The sequence below is a fragment of the Danio rerio genome, chromosome 7, assembly GCF_049306965.1.
Source record: "Danio rerio strain Tuebingen ecotype United States chromosome 7, GRCz12tu, whole genome shotgun sequence".
NCBI lineage: Eukaryota > Metazoa > Chordata > Actinopteri > Cypriniformes > Danionidae > Danio > Danio rerio.
The window spans coordinates 15,635,001-15,661,508 of record NC_133182.1 but is presented as its reverse complement, the minus strand read 5'-3'; the positions used below and the strand labels follow the sequence as shown (position 1 = coordinate 15,661,508).

The following is a 26,508-nucleotide window of genomic DNA, read 5'->3' as shown; positions in this document are numbered from 1 at the left end:
CTTCATTGGAGTTCACTTGTGTTAAATTCAGTTGATCGGACTTGATTTGAAAAGTGGCCCAGCCAAAGCCCAGACCTAAATCCTATAGGACATCTCTGGAGAGATCTGAAAATGACTGTACACCGTCGCTTCCCATCCAACCTGATAGAGCTTGAGAGGTACTGCAAAGAGGAATGGGCAAAAACTCCCAAAGAAAGGTGTGCCAAGCTTGCAGCATCATATTCAGAAAGACTTGAGGCTGTAAAAAAAGTGCATCAACAAAGTATTGAGCAAAGGCTGTGAACAATGACGTAAATGTGATTTTTCAGGGTTTTATATTTAATAAATTTGCAACAATTTCAAAAACTCTTTGTTCACATTGTCATTATGGGGTATTGTGTGTAGAATTTTGAGGAAATAAATGAACGGAATCCATTTTGGAATAAGGTAACATAAAAAATGTGTAAAAAGTGAAGCGCTATAAATACTTTCCAGGTGCACTGTGTTCTACTAACCCTAAACAAAATCTTGCCCTAACATAATTATCTAATATTACTCTACTAATACTGAAATGAGATTTGACTTGTCACTGGTAAGTTACCAAAAAAAATCTGTTAAAATTAATTGTCTCGTAACTATTAATAAGCAGCAAATTAGTAGTTTATTGAGCAAAGTCATACTTAATAGTGAGAATTTACCTTAAAATAAAGTGTGACCGTATTTTCTTTTTAAAGCTAATCCTACAATCAATTACTGGTTTACAGTAAATAGATAAATATATACAGTTGAAGTGCAAACTATTAGCACTATAAGCATAATATTAATTGTTTTTTTTATGTATTACCCAAATGATGCTTAACAGAGCAAAGACATTTTTCACAGTATTTCTTATAATATTTTTTCTTCTGGAGAAAATCTTATTTGTTTAAATTTCGGCTAGAATAAAAGCAGCTTTAATTTTTTTTTCTCCATTTTTAAGGTCAGTATGTAAGCTTCATACCCAGTGGTTGAACGAGGTATTGCAATCCTGGATCAAGACAAAAACAAAGCACAGGTTGCCAGAAAAGATCAAGTCTGATGATCACGTTGTAAATAAAAGCAATGACACACGATAGAAAGAATATTTTCAATATTAAAATTAGTTTTTTTTTTTAAAGTAACATATCAAATTGATATATTAGAAATGGCTTCTATTGCAGCTGAACAACAGGATACACTGACAATGATCACCTCAGGTACATCTCATGTGCTTTAATTAATGCTAACAATGTGAGTTTGAATGCCATTTTACAGCAGCAGATCTTGAAAATAAAATAAACCATTTAAACTTCATTACTGTGACTCAGAACACCCATTAGTGATTCAGCATCTATAATATTAAAGAGGTTTAATATGTATGAATTAGATTGTAAACCTTACCATTTCGTGAGTGAGTGCATCTGTGCTTCTGAATGGCTGCATTTCAATTTCTGTCGAGTTTTGTCTGATGCAAACAAACAAATTGCTCATCACTGCGTATCTCATCACGTAAAGTGTTGTTAGGACACGGGGTTACAATTTAACCTGCTCACCTAATGTTCACATTAGTAAGATTTATATTATTGGCTAATTAATAACCTCATGTGGAACTTTGAATCTGCGTGTCATTTCAGAGTCTGCTACTGTCCACCAGAGGTCGCATTTCAGTCACGAGTGCATGCTGTGAGAGACTTTCAGAATGAATAAATGAAATATGCAGTTTTCCACCAAGTCACCCCGGCATGCTGAAATATAATTGGCTAAACTGTCATTGGATGGGTTAAAAGAACCAAAACAAAGACAGACTTTCCACCACGGAAAGCACACATTTAAAGCAGAATATCTGACTTCGGCAAAGTTCACCTAGCATGTTTCCTAATTATCTGCAAACATATTATGATATTTTTAAGCTTTAGAATAGTCAAAAACGTACATACGGCACTTTTAAGCACAATTTTTTTTATTGTCTACAGATTAAACCACTGTTTAACATGACTTGCCTAATTACCCTAACTTGCCTAATTAGTTAAGCCTTTAAATGTCACTTTAAGCTGTATAGAAGTGTCTTGAAAAATATCTATAAAATATAATTTAATGTCATCATAACAAAGATAAAATAAATCAGTTATTAGAAATGAGTTATTAAAACTATTATGTTTAGAAATGTGTTGAAAAAAATCTTCTCTCCTTTAAACAAAAACTGGGAGTAAATATACAAGGGGGCTAATAATTCTGACTGCAGATGTATACTGTACTCCAACATACAGTGTGTCATTAAGTAAACCAGCGCAAATGTCTGATCAAAAAAGGCTTTCTGTACCAAAAATACTCCAGCGAACAAGAGCGCCCAGACTAGATAGAGTTTGTGGTGCTGGTTGGTATTTTAAATTTAGACTGGGTACATTCAGGCTTGTCTCTGTGGTTTAGCAGTGAGTGATGGCCATCGGGGCAGAGAGAGAGCCGTCTCAGACTGACCAGTTTCCTAATGAGAGATGTGGAGCCCTGAACTGCTCTAATTACTGCTACCACACCAACTGTACAAGAGCTCCAGTGTGGAGGAGAAGCGGCCTTCAGACACACTGTCTGACCAACACATTCAATAAACACACCAAGGAGCTCATTTCAGCAGATGTAAGCCATGTATGTTAGGAATGAAGGAAGATGTGGGACGTTACCACTGCTCTACAGCATTCTCCGCTAATACTGGCACTAGTGGTGTACAGTAACAAATTACAAATACTTAAATTACTGTAATTGAGGAATTGTAATTTACGAAGTAGTTTTAAAAATGTGTATTTGTACTTTCATTTTTAGTGTTGCATTGGTTATTTTACTTCAACCTGCAGTCACTACTTAATTTTTTCTTGTCTATGAGGATTGGCTGAGTAGAAAAATCTGTCCTGTGATTCCTGTCCAATCAAATCGCACGTAGAAAGTAAATCACATCATCATGCCAAACTGCCTCAATACTGTTTGGTGAATGTCCTTGAGTGGCCCAGCCAGAGCCCAGACCTAAATCCTATTGAACAAAAAAAGAAACTCCGTAAGACAGGTGTGCCAAGCCTGTGGCATCAAATTCCAAAAAGACTTGAAGCTGCACTGCAAAAAATGCTTTTCTTACTTAGATTTTTCGTGTTTTTTAATCAAAATATCGAAAATATAATATAAAATAAAAATATTTTCTTACTTGGATTTTTTCGTCTTGTTTCTAGTCTAGATATCTAAAAAGTCTTAAATCAAAAAGAATTTTCTAGGCAAGCAAAACATATAGTTTTATTTTAAGAAATAATATGCCTAAATTAATTGAGTTTTTTCTTAAAATAAGCAAGATAATCTTATTTTTCCTTTTGACAAGATTATTTTGCTCTCCCCGTTGTTAGATTATTTTGCTAGTTTTAAGGAAAAACTCACTTAATTTTGGCATATTATTTCTTAAAACAAGACTATATGTTTTGCTTGTCTAGAAAATTCTTTTTGATTTAAGAATTTGTAGATATCTGGACTAGAATCAAGACAAAAAATCTTAGTAAGAAAATATTTTTTTGCAGTGTGCTGCCAAAGGTGCATCAACAAAGTATTGAGCAAAGGCTGTGAATGCTTATGCATTAAAAATGTATTAAAGCATTAAAGGGGTTTACAAAACGATGTCCAAAATCTTTACACACAATGACAACGAGACTGTTTAGACTGCATGTCACTGATGAGAAGATGGCTGATGTCTACTGCATGACAAACCAAATAGTCTTTAGCAATAACTAAATAAATAGAATGTTATGTTTACACACACAATCACGAATAACATGCAAATGCATTAGCTTTTCACTGTGTATTACTAAATGCTCACTACTCATGAGTACTCCACTTTTTACTCAATTGAACAATATTTACAACAGATGTGTTTACTCTACCAGGCCCATCGCCAGCCTGATGAAAGGGGTGGGGGTTTTTTTTTCTCTCAAAAAGTGGACCTTTTTGCAGTTATAGGCCTCATTTAGGCTACTATTTAATTCTGAGATTTAAATATCTATAATTAAATACTATTTTAGTGACATTTTAAGCACTATTTTAGCTAAAATAGCTTGTCGGATGGTCATCATAATCAAAAAGGTATATTTTAAAATTCACGGATAACAACAATAGCCAAGCTATTATTCAAATTCATTTTAATATTGGTCACTTTTGGTGCTTCACACCTTTTCATTAGTCATTTTTTGTTTCAAGAATAAGGTCCAAGACTTGTTAGCATTGGCCAAAACTGATTAGCTGAAGTCACACCAAAGCGACAGCCAACAGAGGATTCCGCTTGGTCCTTAAAGCCTTCTTCAATGGATTATTTTCACTATTTATGATGGCATAGCGGGCAGCACAGTGGCGCAGTGGGTAACACAAACGCCATACAGCATAAAAGATTGCTGGTTCGAGTCCCGGCAGGGTCAATTGGCGTTTTTGTGTGGAGTTTGCATGTTCTCCCAGTGTTCGCGTGGGTTTCCTTCGGTTGCTCGTTTCCCCCACATGTGATAGGACAAAGACCAGCTTCCAAATAATCCACATATGCAGTTCAAACATTAATAATTTATTACCAATAATCCAGCTAGGGCTGCACGGTGGCCCAGTGGGTAGCATGTTCGCCTCACAGCAAGAAGGTCGCTGGTTCAAGTCTCGGCTGGGTCAGTTGGTGTTTCTGTGTGGAGTTTGCATGTTCTCCACGTGTTCACGTGGGTTTTCTCCGGGTGCTCCGGTTTCCCCCACAAGTCCAAAGACATGCGCTGTAGGTGAATTGGGTAAGCTAAATTGTCCGTAGTGTATGTGTGTGATTCTGGTGGTTTATTCCGCCGTGGCAACACCAGATTAATAAAGGGACTAAGCCGAAAGGAAAATGAATGCTAAATGTTTCACCGTTACATATTCCAGTCTGTATTTGTGAAGCAGATGTCCTCATCTCACCTGTCTGTTTCTCTCCTCCATTATGCGGGTAATCTGGATCTTCTTTCGCCCCATTGTCACTTCCCTTTGTTTCTATTCGCTAATCAGAATCCTCTTTCTTCTGCGGTGATTGTGCTCGATTATGTTTTGGTTTTACAGCATCGTATGAAAAGACCTCCTGTCTGCATTCTTCACCTCCACAGAACCTGCAAAAAAAATGGACAATCAACGTTAAGCAGCAAATCATATAAGAAAAACATAATATGTGACCACAAAACCAGTCATACATTTACAGATTTAAAGATGAAGAGCAAAGGATTAGCCCTCCTGTGAATTTTATTATTATTTTTTTTTAAATATTTCTCCAAATAACATTAAGCAATGAATTTTTCACAGTATTTCTATAATATTTTTTTCTTTCGAATAAAGTCTTATGTGTTTTATTTTAAATAATATAAAAGAAGCAATATTTATTTTGATTGTCTACAGCAGTGGTTCCCAAAGTGGGGTCGGGACCTCCCGGGGGAGTCATGGGACAAAAAAGAAGGTCACTTGGTGATTTCTAAAAGTCAAATTTTTCATTAATAAACCATAACCTGCTGAATCCATAACCTACTGAAGATTTTGTAGCCTATAGTTACAGCCTTTCTTTTTTTCTGTTTGATTGTGACCCTTGGGGTGATTGCATTATTAGAGACACAGGAATAGTGTCAGATGCAGCAGATTTTATGGCACCAGGTTAAACTTTGACACATTTACAGCACTCACATACATAAAAAAAATTAAACAAAGAATAGGCATGGGCCTAATGGTGTGTGTGCGCCACTGCATGCAGAGTTTGTATATTTATAACCATCTCAGAGGATATTGGGGGTTGCGAGTCACTGGCATTATTTTTGCGGTCGAAAAGTTTGGAAACCCTGAGTCTACAGAACAAACCGCTGTAAAACAATGGCTTGACCAAATAGCCTAACTTCCCTACTGTAATTAACCTAGTTAAGCCTTTAAATGACACTTTAAGCTGTATAGAAGTGTCTTGAAAAATACGTAGTAAAATATTATCTACTGTCATCATGACAAAGATAAAACAAATTAGAAATGAGTTATTAAAACTTTTAGTGTTTAGAAATTAAGAGAAAAAAAATTTTCAGGGGGGGGGGGGGGGGGGGGGGGAGGAGGGTTGGTGATAATTTAGGAGGGCTAATAATTCTGACTTTAACAGTAAATGAAAAACTGAAGCTTTTCATTGACGTTTGGTTTGTTCGGATATGACAAGATTTACAAAGCGAATTTAAAACTATTTGAAAATCTGGAATCTGAGCTTTCAAAAAACTCAAATACTGAGAAAACTGCCTTCAAATTGTCCAAAATAAGCCCTTAGCGATGAATGTTACTAATCATAAATTGAGTTTTGACATATTTACAGTAGGGAAATTTAAATCTTCACTGAACATGGTCTTTAGTTATTGTTTTAATGATTTTTAGCATAAAAGAAAAATCAATCATTCTGACTTATTCAACGCATTTTTTAGCAACTGCAAAAAATATAGCCATAAGACAGTTTTGCAGTCCAGGGTTTAGGGGTTTGCGGTCCACATATCACAAATTCAGACTTAAATTTATTTTCCTATGGGGAAACTAAAATTGCAGCAAGGTGCCTTAACACAAGCCAAGTTCCATGTACACAAGTTTTCACCATAAAACATACAACAGACCCCCACATATACTCGCATACACCCCCAGTATAATAACATATACTCACTGGCCACTTTGTTAGGTACACCGAACGAGTACTAAGCTGGACCCCCTTTTGCCTTCAGAACTGCCTTAATTCTTTGTGGCATAGATTCAACAAGAGACTGGAAATACTCCTCAGAGATTTGCATGCTCACATGACAGCATCACACAGTTGCTGCAGATCTGTCGGCTGCACATCCATGATGTGAATCTCAAGTTCCATCACATCCCAAAGGTGCTCTAATGGACTGAGATTTGGTGACTGTGGAGGCCATTTGGGTATAGTGAACTCATTGTCATGTTTAAGAAACCAGTCTGAGATGATTTGCGCTTTATGACATGGTGCGTTTACCTACTGGAAGTAGCCATCAGAAGACAAGCACACTGTAGTCATAAAGGGATGGACATGGCCAGCAACAATACTCAGGTCAGCTGTGGCATTAACGCGATGCTCAATTGGTACTAATGAGCCCAAATTGTGCCAAGAAAATATCCCCCACACCATTACACCACCACCAACCTGAACCATTGATACAAGGTAGAATAGATCTATGTTTTCATGTTGTTGATGCCAAATTCTGACCCTACCATCTGAACGTTGCAGCAGAAATCAAGACTCATCAGACCAGCCAATGTTTTCTCCAATCTTCTATTATCCAATTTGTATAAATGTTATACAGTATTAAAGTATAAATAATAACACATAAACAGTATAGATGAAAAAAGCCACCGCCATCATAATCAATTGCACATTTATAAACTCATCCATTTTAGAGATTTGTCCTGTAATCTGATTTGCTGGCTAGTGTAAACAATGTATTACTGTAAACCCACTGGATTATGGGTCAGGAAATGTCACTGCACAAATTCAGTAACAGTGCGTCTCATTAACATCGATTATTTCCCATCAAAAGCAAATCAGACCAGCACACAACCCATCATCAATCTGGAAATACAACATGTGATCTGGGAAATCCTGAATGAAAAGCAGCCATCAAAGCTTCAATTCAGGAGACGCTAAATGCAAAAACATTGTCAATTCTCCCATATAGAAATCTGATGTGTGACAATAGATGCAAATTATTTATGTGACATACTAGTTCATAGCTGGATTTTACATATATAAAATGTTTTATGCAACATACACATTAATTTAAATGACAGATTTGTGAGTTGTATACTCATACAGTATATGCTGAGCACTGTGTATTACATATATATATATATATATATATATATATATATATATATATATATATATATATATATATATATATATATATATATATACAGTATATGTATGTACAGTATATGTATGTATGTATACAGTGGGTAAAAAATATTATTTTAAATTATTATTAAAATTGTTATTGAAATATAATTATAAATTATTTTACACAAATCTCCCATTTAAATTAGTATTTTCTACAGGATGCTTTATATATATATATATATACACCATTGAACCATTGGAATAACAGATTTGTATACAGGTACAGTATACACATGTTAAAATAAATTAACTATAATTTTATTTACATGTTCATATATGGCCATATATGAATACACAATACACCGCTGGGGTTTGACTAATTTCAGGCTTGACTGCATGTGCATATTTGTGATTCCAATGGGCAAAAAAAAATATATATATATTGCATATGTATATATATATATGTATATATGTTGCATATGTATCATATATTGTATATTATTATTCATTCATTTTCCTTCAACTTCCCTTATTAGTCCCCTTTATTCATCAGGGGTCACCACAGCAGATACCCTTGAAGCTGCAACCCAGCACTGTAAAACACCCATACATAGACTCTCATCACACACATACCAATTTAGTTAATCCAATTCACCTATAGTGCTTGTCTTTGGACTGTGGGGGAAACTGGAGTACCTGGAGGAAACCCATGTGAACACAGGGAGAACATGCAAACTCCACATAGAAATGCCAACTGATCCAGCCGGGACTCGAACCAGCAACCGTATTGCTGTAAGGCGACAGTGCTAATCACTGAGCCATAGTGTCGCCTGTTTTGTATGAAATCTGTATATGAAATCCAAATTTATGAACTTGAATGTCATTTATATAATTTGCATATGTTTTCATAGATCAGACTTCTTTATGACTACAAATTTGTAGGTTTTAGATTTGATTTGGGCAGCGCGGCGGTGCAGTGGGTAAAGCTGTCACCTCACAGCAAGAAGGTCACTGGTTTGAGCCTTGGCTGGGTCAGTTGGCATTTTTGTGTGGAGTTTGTACACTATTCTCTCCGTATTGGCATGGTTTTCCTCCGGGTGCTCCGGTAAACTAAGTTGTCTGTGTGAATGAGAGAGTATGTATGCATGTACTCGAACCAGCGACATTCTTGGTGTGAAGCAGCAGCGCTAACCACTGAGCCAAAGTGCCACCCACGTTTTTTGTTGTTGTTTCTTTTAACTATATTCAGCATACTGTAATGATGAAAAAAATTTTTCTCATAATCCTTCTGTAAAAACATTTACCCTAAAATATCAAGTAAAAAAAAAAAAAACGTTCTTTCAATGCACATCGCAGGCCATCATATTCTCTCACATCAGTACAATACATCCAGTATATGCATCCTAAAATGATAAGAGAAATGAAATAACGGCTTACTTTTGTGTGTTTTTATCCCTCACTCAGAATGTTTTCCGGAGAACGGCATTACTCCAACTATTTCTCGACTTTTTGAAGCAGCTCCTCTTACTCTAAACCTGTTTTGTAGATAATTCCTGCCTGATGTTTGAAGTGAAGAAGATCTGATGGAAGACAAAGGAATAACACCCGCGTTCCCGCACTTTCACACCTTCCCGCTCATCTCCAGCGTTACCAGGGCAACCGACGAGATGCCTTACATATGATCCATCAACTCTGTCGAAGTGAAAGAAGGAGCCAATGCAACACTGCATGCTTTAGGCTTTTACATTTGACCTCTCGTATACCAAGAGTTCATATTAAAGTGAATGTGCAAAGAAAATGAACAAATTACCACATTTTAATTCACAACTAAAGGTCATCACTATTTGTGATTATGGAATATTTAGCAAAAGGCAGAAATGCAAGTATGATTTGCTAAGATGTGCGTAATGTAATTCTACTCTAATGTCCAGGTTTAGCAATAATGAAGTCTGCATAGTGGTCATTTCACCTGTCAAGAAGAATCTGCATTTGTGATTATTAAAATAAAATAAAAAACACATTTTTAAATACAAACAGGAATGTTCAGCACATTTAATAAATAAATAAATAAATAAATGTATTAAATATAAAGTATACAATAATAAATATTATACTATGAATTAAAATTTTATTAAAAAACAGAATACTGGTTAACATTTATCTCATAAAGTTGCAATAGCACGTCGCACTTTTGAAGCAAAAGAAAACTAAATAATACACTAGAGAGCGATTTAAAACAAACAGAATCGCTTCTATTTTTGATCAGGTTAGTGCAGGGGTGTCAAACTCAATTCCTGGAGGGCCGAAGCCCTGCACAGTTTAGTTCCAACCCTGCTCCATCACACTTACCTGTAGGTTTCAAACAAGCCTGAAGGACTCAATTAGTTTGATGAGGTGTGTTTAATTAGGGTTGGAACTAAACTGTGCAGAGCTGCGGCCCTTTTGGAACTGAGTTTGACACCTGTGGGTTAGTGCATTCAAGTTAAATAAATGTATTACTTATTTATTTATTTTTTAAATTAAGCAAAGTATTTTAAATAAATGAAAAATATTAATTCACATTCATATATAAAACATCATAATTATAAAAAAACTGTTGTGACAATGAGAAACAAGCATTCCATTGGATGACAGTGTTTTAATCTTTCTCCACCAAAGAAAGTCAGCTAATGAACCATTTTGACATGTACATGCAAATATCATTGCTTATTAGGGATTTAAAAATTTGCTTAACTAAATAGATGATCCATGATGTGATTTTTCTCACAATTTTTGGAAACATTTTTTAATTTAAAGTCATGCATACAGATTTATTTAAAAAATCTAAATTATTAAACACTCTTTAATTTTTATTTTCTTTTTAAAATATTTCCCAAATGATGTTTAACAGAGCAAAAAAAAAATTCTGATAAAATTCTGATAAAAAAAAAAAATTCTTCTGGAGAAAGTCTGATTTGTTTTATTTTGGCTAAAATAAATGCAGTTTTCAATTTTTTAAAACCCTTTTAAGGTCAAAATTATTAGCCCCTTTAAATTATTAAAAACTAATAAATAAAGAAAATAATCATAAATTGACTAACATTAGTGCGTCTAACATTTTCACTAAAAAAAAAAAATCGTCACGTAAGGTGACATGTTTTTTGATGCCAAGGTTAGATGTTGATTTGATGTTGTTTTGACATCATTGTAATTTACATGCATTGAAGGAATACAAAATCCAGTGTAAATATGCAATTAGAGCGAGATGCATAATGAACTATTCTGTTATAATAAAACTTTTTGTGTCATTATTTATGTGGTCGAAAAAGTATCAATGTGTGGACGTCAAATAGACGTCAAGATTTTGAAAACAAACCAGTTTGTATTGTTGATGTCGTTTTAACATCAAGGCGAATGGGAAGTTCATTCACTTAATAATTTTCCTTCGGTTCAGATCCTTATTTATCAGGGGTCACCACAGCAAAATGAACCGCCGACTATTCCAGCATATGTTTTACTCAGCGGATGCCCTACCAGCTGCAAACCAGCACCGGGAAACACCCAAACACTCTCGTATTCACACACATACACTAAAGCCAATTTAGTTGATCTAATTCACATATAGCACATGAAACCCACACGAACATGAGGAGAACATACAAACTCCACACAGGAATGCCAACTGACCCAGCCGGGGCTCAAACTACAGATTTTTAACATTCCCAAAAGAAACTCATAAAGGTTTAAACAATGGCTTAGAGAGAAAAATGGTGACACAAGTTTGATTTTTGTGGGAACTACAAAAAAAAACAAGCATTTTTCCGACGAGCGACACACTACAATTCCGTCAGAAACACAATAGGCATTGTCAAACACACACAGACGTGACATAATCTTGCTTGAGTGCATGTCTGGCCTCTTTACATAAATCATTTTTACAATAATTCACTACACAAAACTATTTACCCCGTGGTCTTATTTGAGGACTGAACGCAGCCAGCTAGGCCTCGTCTGGTAATTAAGGGTTGTGTGCTCGTTTTTCATAATAAACGCAGACTGACACATCTGGCTTCAGGGGCCCTGTGTGTCTTATTTCTCTGTTGTTCAACATTTTATTACTGTACGTTCGTGTTTTTGTCATTCAGAGGGATCTGCGTATGTACTTATCTCTATTGGGATGCAAGTTAAACAGATTGTTTTATGTCAGAAACATTCATTTTTTATTCAGGCGTCACAAAACAATACAACGAATTGAGTTTTTGTAAATGCAATCAATCAGAGTTTAAATGTACCAAACTGGTTTATTTATAGCATTAACCTGCCTGAAGAGCTTCTGCAAGTGTTGTGAGTAGAGAAATTACTTATAATGTAATTCAATAAAACAATGAAAAATAAATTCATTTTCAGCCTGATCTCATTCCTTTTCATAAATGAAAATACATTGCTCCGGATACATTTCGTTGCACGTTTTAGATCACAAATCCACTAGAGGGCGCAGTCTACATATTTCCAAATGTAAAGTATGTTAATTAGAGTACATTTTGTTGTACATTTCAGATATACATCCTTCTTGTACGCATATACGTACTAAGCAAACTGGCCACACCAGAAAAGTTGTCGATATAGAAACAGATAGGTGAAGCAAATTTATTCAAGTAGCATTAGTAGAAACTGTTATGTTATTTTGTGATATTTATTTAGTGCTGTGCAATGAACTGTATAAGAATAATCCTTCATTCATCAATATTAAGTTGCTTTAAATATCATTTATGTGAAAAGGAACAAAAAGTTGTTGTCGCCATACTGCCTCATAGTCCTAATTTTACCTAGAAACTGAAGTCAAATGTATCTTTAAGTGCGTTTTTATGGTTCCACAAATATGTAGGCAGAAGCACAAATTTCTAATAACCTGTGTTGTCATTCTGCATCCCAGCAGAAACACAACATCATAAGACATTAATATTAGGTTAGATTTAGGTTGTGATGTCAGGTGACCAAATTTCAATGTCTAGCCAGCTTCTAAGAACAACGTTATTTTGATGTCCAGTAATGACTTAACAAACATAACGTAAAGGTGTAACATGATTAGACGTTGATATTTGGTTGAGTTCAGGTCTTGTTGGAAAGTGACCAAAATCCAACGTTTGACAGATGTCATAGTGGTAACGTCTATATAACGTCAAGGTGTAACATGATTAGACGTTGATATTTGGTTGATTTTAGGTTAGTTTAAGAAACCAAAACTCAACGTCTAATAGATGTCATAGTGGTAACATCTATAAAACGTCAAGGTGTAACATGATTAGACATTGATATTTGGTTGATTTTAGGTTAGTTTAAGAGACCTAAACTCAACGTCTAATAGATGTCATAGTGGTAGCATCCACATAACGTCAAGGTGTAACATGATTAGACGTTGATATTTGGTTGATTTTAGGTTAGTTTAAGAAACCAAAACTCAACGTCTAATAGATGTCATAGTGGTAACGTCTATATAACGTCAAGGTGTAACATGATTAGACGTTGATATTTGGTTGATTTTAGGTTAGTTTAAGAGACCAAAACTCAACGTCTAATAGATGTCATAGTGGTAACGTCTACATAACGTCAAGGTGTAACATGATTAGACGTTGATATTTGGTTGATTTTAGGTCGTGTTGGAAAGTGACCAAAATCCAACGTTTGACAGATGTCATGGTGGTAACGTCCATATAACATCTAGGTGTAATATGATAAGACGTTGATATTTGGTTGATTTTAGGTTAGTTTAAGTGACCAAAACTCAACGTCTAATAGATGTCATAGTGGTAACGTCTACATAACGTCAAGGTGTAACATGATTAGACGTTGATATTTGGTTGATTTTAGGTTGGACATTGAAGTCGGCCTGACACTTTCATTTTCAAACAAAATCCAATGTCCCCATGACATTGGAGTACAACATCAGTATGATGTCATGTTGATGTCCTGTGCCTGCAGGGATGTAGAAGAGCCAGGTACGTTTAATAAGATTTGTCAAATAACCACAGAAGAGTTTTCCTTACAGGCTTCTAAAAGTGTTTTTGCAAGTATATCTGTTAGAAAGCCTGTCCTAGGAACCTAAATTAGTAATTGTTTCCCGCACGGACATTTTTACATGACGCACACCAGTACGGACTGAATGCCATTCACTGCTTATGCCGCAGGTTATGCTCTGCAAATGCGTTTATGTTATACAAGTGAGTACATATATATGTTTGATTATGATTATTATATGTCATGCATGTTATTGGTCACTTTCAGTGTTTTTGACGATCGTTTTTCCCGTTAATTTCGGCCGTAATTTGCCGATCTAATTTGCTGAGTCATCGCCCTCCACACTAATGCTACGTGCGAATGCGGCCAGTGTTTGTTTACATAACGATTTATAGTGCCCTGTTATTTAGTTTACTGTTGTATTTCAGTTCATTTCATTGCTATAACAGGCGGAAATACAGACTTTATCATGTATATCTTGTATTGTGTTAGTTAATATTTCTCATTGTGTTAGTCCAATAAGACACAAATGTTAGATGAATATTTTTTGGTAAATTATTTCTCTTTATTTCCTTTTGTAGACCATACCCACCCATTCTTTGCAATATCTCCAGTGCATACCTCAGCTGCATATTCAGGACAGAAATAAATGCTCATCAGAAAGAATCTCTTCTCCACTCTTGATTTTCTAACCGAAATCAGATCCATATTTGGCCGCCTCAGCCAGCAAAAATCTTGAATGTAGTGGGACTTCACTACATTTTATGGTCCTTCGAGCCGGAGGAGAGCAATAATACACCAATATGGATCCAGCAAATGATGACGCATCAGAGACAATGGAAAGACCACGCCGTAAGACTCATCTCCCTTCTCACCTGGACGATTATGAGGTTGGCTATCGACCCACTGAGGACCCTCCTCCCAAAGCTTCTTCCCACTGTCCCAGTAAGTCAAGAAGCAGCTCGAGGAAAACGTCTCATAGTGGTGTAAGCTCTCACTCCAGGACAAGTAGGCGATCTGTCACCTCCACAGGCGTTTATCTTCCACCTGAGCTCTCCAGCGTTCAGACTGCTATATTGGAGGAGAAGATTAAACAAAGGCAGTTAGACAGTCTTCGTCAGCAGGTTGCAGAGGACTCATTGGCTGATGTAGAATACCAGCGGCTACAGGCACAAGCTAAAGAAGCCCAGCAAGTTCAAGAGGAAGCTCTCAGAGCAAAAGAAACCTTATCAAAGCAGCTAGAAAGACAGCGTAAGCTGCAACAAGCAGAAACTGAGCTTGAGGTTGCTAAGCTTGTGTCCTCTATGCTCGTTAAAGACTCTGGTTCGACCACTCCTATCCATACAAGCTCACCCGGCAACCATTTGTCTCTATCTCAGCCTGTATGTGTTGATCAAGTCATGCGTTCATCTCATCTCTCATCCTCTTTCCAGCAGCCCGCTACTCAGTCACCCGCTGTGACGTCAACAATACAGACTTGTCATGCAGAGCAGGGTATTTGTGATGACTCCTGGGTGTCTCAGCCATCATTTAGACCTCTGCAATTGACAGCTGAGTCTAAAGGTGCACCATTTACTGCAGTGCCACAAGGAGGCTCATCGCCGGTCTCTAAGGTATCTCAGACTGCCCCTATAACTATGCCAGTTCGAACTGTGTTATCTGCAACAAATGTGATATCCCAACCACATTTGAGAGCTCCAGTCATGTCCACTTCTGCACTTCCCTTACATACAAGCATGCAGTCTATGCCACCACCGCCTATCACAGCCACCCCGCAGCTGCCTACGTCATATACTGTACCACAAACTGTAATACCTCCAGTGACAGCACATGCACGTCTGTTACAGCCTCCAATCACCAGCCACCCGCCACCAGTTTTGCAACCTACCAGCCTTAGCTATGTGCAGCCACCACCATTCATGCACAACAGTCACCCTGCACATATGGGTACAGAGCTACTGTTTGCATCGGCCTACGGCATCCCACAGCCTAAGTTACCAGTGTTTGAAAGCGGTAACGAGAGTGACTTTGCCCTGCTAAAATTAGCGTTGGACAATTTGTTGACTAATCACCACCATCTCAGTGAGCAATACAAGTACCATGTCTTATTAAGCCACTTAAAACTTCCCAGTGCTCAGCAGCTGGCCAAAGCCTACATGTATCATCCTCGTCCTTATTCAGCTGCACTACAGGCTCTTCAAGACAAGTATGGCCAGCCGCGACAGCTTGTCCAGTCAGAGCTGGGTGTAATGATGAACACTCCACCAATCAGAATGGGTGATGCGAATGCTTTTGATAACTTTGCCTTATCTGTTCAGTCGTTGGTGGGCATGCTAAGGACACTTGAGGGCCAGAATGGTTACGAGCTCATGTGTGGCTCTCACGTCGATCGCCTGTTAAGTAAACTGCCATCTGCCTATCGTGATGGTTTTGTTGAATACTGCCTGAGCAGGGGGATTCTCCAAACAGGTACCGATAGGACCTACACACTTCCTGATCTAGCCGCCTGGTTAGAGATCAAATCTCAAGCAAAACGCATCTCCAATCGAGCCGCAACTTTGTTCCAGAGTGAACTATCCAAGCCTCATGGTAGGGTCACAGTGTCTACTCGCCCGAAGGAGCGGGCAACACCAGTACTCTTGGCCAATGAGAGGGGCACACCTCCCCCTGGATTTGCCGCCCAGAAACCCAATACAAAGCTGAAACCATACTGCCCCCATTGTGACAACAGGGACCATTACCTCAACTCTTGTGACCAGTTCAAGAAGTTGACCTCAGATCAAATTGTCACTTGGATTAAAGAGGGAAACCGTTGCTGGAGATGTGGCAGGACACATGCAGTAGAGACCTGTAACCTTAAGCGCCCATGTAAGGTCTGCAAAGAACTTCACCTCACAGTTCTACATAACACTATTAATGACACGTCCAAGGCTGTACTTATGGTGAGCATGCCGTCCACCAGGGTTTACCTCGACAGACCTAACCGTTCACCAAAGGTTATGTTGAAAGTAGTTAAGGTCCTTCTCCACCATGGCCACCGCACTATGGAAACTCATGCAGTCCTTGACGACGGGTCAGAGAGGACAATAGTATTACAGCCAGCAGTACGGCAGCTCAAGTTAACCGGGACCACTGAATTGCTTCCCCTACAGACAATTCAACAGTGCCACACAGAGCTGGAAGGGCGGTCAATCTCCTTTGAGGTGTCCTCTGTCACAAAGCCCATGGTAAAGTTTGCTATATGCAACGCATTCACTGCAACCGGTTTGTGCCTGGCAGAGCACAACTACCCAGTTACTGCACTCCAGAATGCCCATCGACACTTGAAGGATCTGCCTCTGCCTCCCGTGGACAGGGTAAAGCCACTGCTACTTATTGGATCTGACAATCCTCACCTTCTGACACCCATCCAGCCTGTCTGCGAAGGCCCAGTAGGGGGGCCCATTGCGGTCTGCACGCAACTCGGATGGTGTCTCCAAGGCCCGATGAGTCCTATGCAGTCCTCACGAGGAAAGCAGCAATGTCTTAACATCATGACAGCTCCAGCCCGTGATGAACTTATCCATCATGTAGAAAGACTCTGGCAAGTTGACACCCTTCCATACAATGAGAAAATAATCACCAGGTCTAAGCAAGATAAGGAAGCTTACAACATGCTTCAGGATTCTACCATCAGAGTAAATGTGGATGGTGTTCAACGCTACGCTACACCCCTGCTGAGACGGACACCTGTGAGTTTGCTCCATGCAGAAAAGGATGCAGTTCTACCCAGTTTACGCAGCACAGAGCGCCGGCTGTCACGGGATCCGGAGAGGGCTAAAGCATACTGCACTGAGATCCAGAAGTTGGAGGCAGCTGGATATGTTGCCAAGATAACTGCGGAGGAAGCCAACAAGAGTAACGAGTCTTGGTATATTCCGCATCACGTTGTACATCACAACAACAAAGACCGGATTGTCTTTAACTGTTCCTTTCAACATCAAGGACAGTCATTGAACAGTCAGCTACTGCCTGGACCAACTTTGGGACCATCGTTATTGGGAGTCCTCCTGAGATTCCGGCAGCATGCTGTTGCTGTAAGCGGGGACATAAAGGGCATGTTCCACCAGGTACGTCTGCTGCCCAAAGACAAACAGGTGCTTCGTTTCCTATGGAGGGACTTGTGCAGGGATCGAGAGCCCGATATATACGAATGGCAGGTGCTTCCCTTCGGAACTACCTGTAGTCCATGTTGCGCCATCTTTGCCCTCCAACACCATGCACAAGGACACAAAGGTGACATGCCTAAGTTGGTTAACATAGTGGAGAACTCCTTTTATGTTGATAACTGTCTTTACAGCACACCAACAGCCAAGGAAGCTAAGGACGTTGTGGATGGACTGCGTCAGTTGCTGGCTGAGGGAGGCTTTGATTTAAGACAGTGGGCCTGTAATGTACCATCTGTGATCCAGCATCTTCCCGCAGAGGCCTTGTCTACCAACAGTGAACGATGGTTAACCAAAGCTAGTACAGACCTGCAAGAACCCACTCTTGGCCTACGGTGGAATTGTCTCAATGATTCTCTGGGTTACAATTTACGTTCTGCAGAGCCATTGGAGCCTACTATGAGGAACATGTACAAGACATTGGCCAGTCAGTATGATCCTTTAGGATTTATTATCCCGTTCACTACAAGGGCTAAAGTCCTCATTCAGGACCTTTGGAAGCAAAACTTGGGCTGGGATGATCTGATTGAGCCTGCACAGCTGAGGAATAAGTGGTTAACCTGGGTAGGAGAAATTCCAACACTCCTTCAGTTGCAGTTCCCTCGACTATACACACCAGTCTGGCCTGATAATCCTCCTGTCACTCGAGAGCTACACATCTTTTGTGACGCATCTGAAAGAGCGTATGGGTCAGTGGCTTATTTACGTGCTTCTGATGATCAAGGACATGTTGCCGTCACCTTTGTCTTGGCTCGATCGAGAGTGGCCCCCAGAAAATGCCTATCCATGCCTCGTTTGGAGCTAAGTGCAGCACTGACCGGCGCCCAGTTAGCCCAAGTAATACAAAATGAGTTAACTCTTCCCATCGATTCAGTCACTCTCTGGTCTGACTCAACAACTGTGCTGTACTGGTTGACCGCAGAGTCTTGCCGCTACAAGGTGTTTGTTGGAGGACGTGTAGCTGAAATACAGACTCTCACTGAGACAGCTGAATGGAGGTATGTTGATTCGGCCAACAACCCGGCTGACCATATCACAAGGGGTCTAACTTTAGCGGAGCTAACAGGCCCTCACCAATGGAATTCAGGACCATCCTTTCTCCTTAAATCCGTTGACCAATGGCCATCCATTCCCAAGCTAGCGGTAGAACCAGAACTCAGTGAATTAAAGAAAGCTGCCTTCGTTGGTACTATTTCAGTGAATAACCCTTCACTCCCAGACCCAACTCAGTTCTCTACATGGCAAGAACTTGTCCAGGCCACTGTTAGGTCCCTGCACGGGGCGGCTATTGCTGATAATAACTTCTCTAGTGACGCAGCTGACTATATTGAAGCTGAGAAACTCCTCCTGGTACAGGCTCAAAGTGACTCGTTCCCATACGAGGTCAAGGCTCTGAAGACTGCCCAATCTCTACCTTCTGACAGTCGTTTGATCTCTCTTGCCCCTGAGTTTGATGAAGCCACAGGTCTCATCCGAGTAGGTGGAAGATTACGTCGGACTGACAGCCTAGACTTGGATTCTATCCACCCAATTGTGTTGGATCCTGGCCACCCTGTCACCAAGCTGTTAATTAAGGAGACAGATCAGCGACTCCTTCACCCAGGCTCCGAACGGGTCCTCGCTGAACTGCGCCGCCAGTATTGGGTATTGAGAGGCAGAGAAGCAATTCGGAAACATCAGCACACATGTAGAGACTGTCAGTTCTGGCGTGCTAAACCTCAGACACCCCAAATGGCTGATCTTCCATCCAGCAGACTGCAACTTTACAAACCCCCGTTCTACTCTACAGGGGTAGATTGCTTTGGCCCCTTCACGGTTAAAGTTGGTCGTCGCCAAGAGAAGAGGTGGGGAGTCCTCTATAAATGTATGACCACCAGGTGCGTGCATCTAGATCTACTGGAACAACTAGACACTGATGCATTTCTGCTTTCTCTGCGTCGCTTCATCGCAAGACGAGGCAAGCCCATGGAATTGCTATGTGACAATGGCACTAACTTCGTTGGAGGGGATCGAGAATTACGAGAGACCTTCAATGCCATGGCACCAAAGCTTCAGGAGCAGCTTGCGGAGCAAAGGATTCGATTTCGCTTTAACCCACCAAGTGCTCCTCATTTCGGGGGAACCTGGGAGCGTGAGGTCAAATCGGTGAAGTCTGCTTTACGTGTCATCCTGCGAGAGCAGTCAGTGCCAGAGGCAGTATTGCAAACCCTGTTAGTGGAGGTGGAAGGCATTCTGAATTCCAAGCCACTTGGCTACATATCCTCTGACGTCGCCGACTTGGACCCAGTGACTCCCAACCTGCTCCTTATGGGCCGACGTGATGCCTCACTTCCTCAAGTTCTGTATGACTCCAACAACTTGCTCGGCAGACGCAGATGGAGACATAGCCAGGTGTTGGCTGATAATTTCTGGACTGCCTTCATCCGCCATCATCTCCCAAGTTTACAGGATCGCCAGAGGTGGAGGAAGGACGGCAAGGAACTTACCATGGGCCAAGTAGTTCTTATTGTTGATCCACAACTCCCACGTGCTTTATGGCCTGTAGGAACAGTGTCTGAAACGTTACCTGGAGCTGACGGTAAAATTCGTACCGTTAGAGTTAAAGTTAAGGAAAAAACTTACACTCGTCCAGTTGTGCGATTAATTCCCCTTCCGCACCTAGAGGATAATGTTCCTGACACGGCAGACAAACTTTCTTAAAATGTACAATTATCCTGACAGATAATTGGGGGCGGCTGTGTTAGAAAGCCTGTCCTAGGAACCTAAATTAGTAATTGTTTCCCGCACGGACATTTTTACATGACGCACACCAGTACGGACTGAATGCCATTCACTGCTTATGCCGCAGGTTATGCTCTGCAAATGCGTTTATGTTATACAAGTGAGTACATATATATGTTTGATTATGATTATTATATGTCATGCATGTTATTGGTCACTTTCAGTGTTTTTGACGATCGTTTTTCCCGTTAATTTCGGCCGTAATTTGCCGATCTAATTTGCTGAGTCATCGCCCTCCACACTAATGCTACGTGCGAATGCGGCCAGTGTTTGTTTACATAACGATTTATAGTGCCCTGTTATTTAGTTTACTGTTGTATTTCAGTTCATTTCATTGCTATAACAGGCGGAAATACAGACTTTATCATGTATATCTTGTATTGTGTTAGTTAATATTTCTCATTGTGTTAGTCCAATAAGACACAAATGTTAGATGAATATTTTTTGGTAAATTATTTCTCTTTATTTCCTTTTGTAGACCATACCCACCCATTCTTTGCAATATCTCCAGTGCATACCTCAGCTGCATATTCAGGACAGAAATAAATGCTCATCAGAAAGAATCTCTTCTCCACTCTTGATTTTCTAACCGAAATCAGATCCATATTTGGCCGCCTCAGCCAGCAAAAATCTTGAATGTAGTGGGACTTCACTACATATCTGCTCCTCAAATGAATCTTTATTTTTTATATTCTGCCCTTTCAGCAAATAAAACGCTTCCTGTTTATGTCAGGACTTAAACACACATTAGATCTACCGAGAGACTCCGGCATCCCGCTGTGTTTGTTCATTATATCATAAAGCTCACGCTGAGAACTCATTTACAGTAATCTCAGCTCGTCCCTGAATTAGTTAGAATTAGTTTCAGGCTAAAACCATTTTGTTTTCGTAGTACAAAACAGCATATTCATGGACGGATGAATATACGTAGGATATTACCAATATTGTATGAAGCATATGATAGGATTTAATACAAATTGACCTTAAATATTTTGTATTTGCTTTTTTTTTTCTATTGCATAATTTATATTTCTCCATAGTTTAGATTCTATTGTTATATTATTACTTTATTTTGTTATTATTGTTACTATTACAGTAGTTGTGTTTCCATACACAAATGCAAATGAAATGTATGCGCAAAACTAAAATAATCACATTAACATAAAAAACGTGAGAATTAAGCAGCGTTTCCATCTAACGAGTCAAAGAGATCAAAATTGTCACTTCCTGATAAACTGGTGCCAAATATCAACAGTAAAAACAGAATTTGCTGCAGTAGGAGAAGGTGTATGAATCTATTCTTTATTTAATAAATAACTTGCGCCTCAGAAGACAATGCCGACATGCAGTAAACTCCCAGTGGCGTTTGAAGGCGAGAGACTAGGGATGCAACGATTATAGATTTTGGTTGTACGGTTATAGTTTGAGGAATTATCACGGTTCTAGTGATAATCTACTAGTTTGAAAACTCCTTACATCTTAAAATTTTATTTATTACTGCTCAGTAACTAAATAATACAGCACTAAATAATAATAAAAAACAAATTATTTCTCTTGTACTTAAAAATAAGTGAATAAACGTGTTTGGCATTTAAACCTAAGTAATAATTTTACACTAAAAATATAAACGACAGAACAATAAATAAATAAAAGAAAGAAATTCCTTCATTCATTTTCTTTTCGGCTTAGTCCCTTTATTGATTCGGGGTCGCCACAGCGGAATAAACCGCCAACTTATCCAGCACGTTTTTTTGCAGCGGATGCCCTTCCAGCCGCAACCCATCTCTGGGAAACATCCACACACACTCATTCACACTCATACATTACGGTCAATTTAGCCTACCCACTTAAATAAAATAAATTAATTTTTCTAATGTAAATCTAAGCATAATATTAGCCAAGTATTTCCCATTTAAAGAGCCCATATTATGGGTTTTTGAAAATTCCCCTCCATGTAGTGTGTAACACAGCTCTAAGTGAAGTGGAGTATCCAGCTAAGGCTTAAATCTGTTAGTGTACAGTGTTAAAAACGGTTGATTCATCTAAAAAAGAGTCGACTCATAATGCTTCAAACGAGTCGCCTTGATACGGATTCATTAGGTGTTTCGCCATGACGTACGAACGAAACCAAGTTATTCACGTGCACGCGCAAACCCGGGAGATTTCAAACCTGAGGCCCCGCCCTCTGACGCAGAAACCGAGACACACACACACACACACACACCCACAAACACACACACACAAACATGCCGGTCGATTGAAGTCACACTGCAGATGGATATATTGAGTCTCTACCCAAAGATGAAACCTCAGCATTATAGCCAAGCAGTTGGAAACTACTGGAAACTTCTGGAAGCTACATGCTACAAAGAATACTTCATCAGCGTTTGTTAAAGGAAGGATCAGTAAAGAGTAACTTACTGATAGACGTCAGGATGGGTTTCTTCCTCCATTTCTCAAGTGTAAGTACGTGCGATTAAAGTTGCCTCGTTGACTCTAGCTTGCAAATGTATTTAGTTGTGATTTGTTACTTGTAACCGCGTGTACTGTATCAGGTTAACTGGCTATATTCTCTTATCGTGTGCAAAGTCACGTTAAAAACGCGACGCGTGCTGCGTTAACGGAGCTCCGTGGACGGGGAGTAACGTTAGTGTGTGTGTCTGTGTGTGCGTGCGCGCGCTGTCGTCCGGAGGTGTGTGTGTTTGTGTGTGTGTTTGTGTGTGTGTGTGTGTGCGCGCGCGTTGTCGTCCGGAGCAGGGTTAAGTGCGTATGTGTGTGTGTGTGTGTGTGTGTGTGTCTGTGAAAAGAGCAGAGTGAGAAGGAGATCTCCTCAACTGTTTTTGGAGTTTTTGCTCAATAAAATAGTCAGTCGTCTGTATTTTCAAGTCCATAGTCTGTATTTACATTGACCCACTGGCAGCTAAAATCCACGCCTACACTATCAAGCGTGTATGAACTGTGATTACTTTTATATTGCTGATTAGCTGTTTGGCATTTCACTCTCTCACTGAAGGCAGTCGACCAATCGCGACAGACTGTCATCGGTCCAATCAGCGCAGATTAGCTTCGCGCTAAGGAGGGGTTTGGGAACAAATGAATCACTGGACGATTCATACGGGAGTCGCTGGGATAATTAGGTAAAAATAAATGCAGATTATAAGACCATGAAAGAGTTTTTTGACCTTGCATGCATATTAAACTGTTGTTGGAGACCCTTACAACCAAGATATGACCCTATTTCATGTATAATATGGGCTCTTTAAAGAGAACAAATGTAGTCGAAGGCTGCTGAACCTCTCTCTCTGAAAGGCACTTTTGATCAACTACATGAAGTATAATCTAGATAAATATTATCAACTATAACTTGTTTGGTATTTTTCATTTTGTATTTTTTTTCTCTTTGGAGTAGAAATGTATATATTTTATACAAAGTATGAAGCTGATTGGTCAGTTCTTGTCACGTGACTTGCGATGCACCGCATGCATGTCACTCCCAATATGCATGCAAGAAAAGAAATAGCAAACTTGCACATCCGAAAGTCACGACTTGTCAACAGCCCTCAGTTAATAGCCACAGCTATAGGTAATCCAGTGTGTGTAGATATTAGCCTCAGCGTACAAGCTCGGAACTTTAAACTAGCACAGTTGGCAGAACTGTGAAAAAGAAAAAGAATTTTGTTCCGAGCAGAAATGCAGTGTAAAGAAGTCTTTACGATTAATTAACAGTTACAAATACAAACACAGTTAATAGTGAAATTGGTTAATCGTTGCATCTCTACAGGAGACGCATAGCACGGACACTCTTGACTATTCTGGAGGTCATTAATAATATAATAACACTAATACTGAAACGGTTAAGGTGTTTTAGAATGACCAAAACAACTTTTCAGATGTTTTATAATGTGCTCATCCTGCTGGTTTGTCCGTTCACACACATTTTTATCACCACATAATCTCTTATAACAAAATCACATGGCTTTCTTTTAAAGCGCATACTGGAATTTGTTTAGTAAAATGTTTCCATCGTAGTTCATGTGCATCTTATCTTCTCGAATAAAAGGTTTATCCTACTCGTACTGTACGTTTTTTATGTGGATTTTTAAAACTTATGCCAATCATGGCTTTCCATTAAGCGTTCTTTTATATGCATATCTAAAATGCACATAAAAATTGGTGGATGTAAACAAAGCTAGTGTCACAGGTGGTTGTGTAAGCATTTCACCGTTTTTCATACTGTGTATGACTCTAAATGTGACAAACACAATTTGAATTTGAATAATCAGTCCTAAATGTTAAGCATGGTTTATACTTCTGCATCAAGTGATTGGCGTGACCCATGGCTCATGCCTTGTTCGTTGTCGTGCATTTATACTTCTGCGTGCTGTTTGTGTTGCTTTGCATTAACACCTCCAAAACACTAGCATTTTATGCTCTTCTGTGTCGAGTTTCTTCGCTGGCATGTTTTTGCTGAGCACTACCTTAATGTAAAAATAGCTCAAACTTTTGAAGGCGGGAACCAGAGGACGTGCAACAACAATAATCATAAGGTAAACACAAAACAAAACTTTTTATCTGGAGCTTCTTCACGGGACTGCACACTTGTAAAGACTCTCTCAAATGGGTTCGCCCACAATCACCAGCGATACCAAGCCGACCAATCACAGTGCTTGCGCTACATGTCGCTGTGACATGTGGTTACAATTTTTGAGAGGTGCGCGTCAGAATCAGCCACAGTGAGGGCTATGTGTCCACGCGCAGGCTGCGCCAGAACATATCCGAGCACTTGACGCAGAAGTATAAATCAGCCTTTAGTCATTTCGCTCTAAAATTTTCAATAAATGAGCCAATTACAAAAATAGATTAAAACAGTAACACTGAATTACTCAAATTTAAAGTAGAAAACTAATAGTAAAACATACTTTGATCAGCTTTTAGATCACATAAATTAAAGACATAAAAGGAAAGGTGAATGACAACAAAAGACGAAAAATTCCTTTAAACTACATGTAAAAAGTATTTAATAACGTATAAAAATTGACACACAATCTGTTTTAACCTTTAATTTTTGTTTTACAGAGACATCCTAAACTTTGTTTACATGCAGATGCTCATCAGACCCCTGAAGCAACAGAAATATGTGAAGTGCTATGCAATACTACCATTACAGGGTCAAAGGTCACTTCAAAGATCCTTAACAGATCTAAAGAGGATTGGTTTGAGCAACAGGATTAAATGAAGTCTAAGCCAACTCCAATTAGATCAGGAAAGCACGGGTGATCCTCCTACCCACAAGGTCAAAAGAGTGATCGGACAGTAAAGACACAAAAGATGTTGTGCATGAACAGTATATGTGTGGTAAACAACTCAAGCTCAACTGAAATATGTGCCTCAATGTAGATTTTTGCGAAACCTAAAATACAAAAAATATATATTGAAATACAAAAAAAAATAAAAAATCGGATTGTGTACATTAAACGTTTCAGATGACAAATCCACAAGTGGGGGCCGTCTGCATCTTTACTAATCTGAAATATGTTAATTGGGGTACGTTTTATTGTATGTACAGTAGATACACATCCATCATGGAAGTCACAAAGATCACCCTGCGAACAATTGATGTAAACTGTTCGTTAAACCCAAGCAAAACTGTTTTCAAAA

The 26,508-nt window shown here is 39.0% G+C and overlaps 2 protein-coding genes across 6 annotated transcripts in view; one reads left to right on the top strand and one right to left on the bottom strand.

Annotated features, from left to right (window-relative positions):
• Window positions 1-26,508, bottom strand: part of mef2ab (myocyte enhancer factor 2ab) — a 77,301-nt gene that overhangs the window by 48,253 nt on the left and 2,540 nt on the right. For 3 of the 5 annotated variants that reach the window (XM_073908119.1, XM_073908122.1, XM_073908121.1), the window contains exon 2: window positions 4,942-5,126. In XM_073908119.1, the coding sequence (XP_073764220.1) occupies window positions 4,942-4,995 (54 nt within the window). In that variant the 5' untranslated portion in view covers window positions 4,996-5,126. Of the gene's footprint in view, window positions 1-4,941; window positions 5,127-9,307; window positions 9,563-26,508 lie in introns of those variants that run through there. The other 2 variants (XM_073908120.1, XM_073908123.1) reach the window with 1 other exon arrangement.
• Window positions 13,978-21,413, top strand: LOC141375321 (uncharacterized). Its single transcript, XM_073908117.1, has 2 exons — window positions 13,978-14,067; window positions 14,446-21,413. The coding sequence occupies exon 2, from the start codon at window positions 14,668-14,670 to the stop codon at window positions 20,767-20,769; it is 6,102 nt and encodes a 2,033-aa protein (XP_073764218.1). The 5' UTR covers window positions 13,978-14,067; window positions 14,446-14,667; the 3' UTR covers window positions 20,770-21,413.

Excerpts from the sequence above, each read along its gene's own strand:
- LOC141375321 (XM_073908117.1), top strand. The coding sequence starts at position 14,668 with ATGGATCCAGCAAATGATGACGCATCAGAGACAATGGAAAGACCACGC.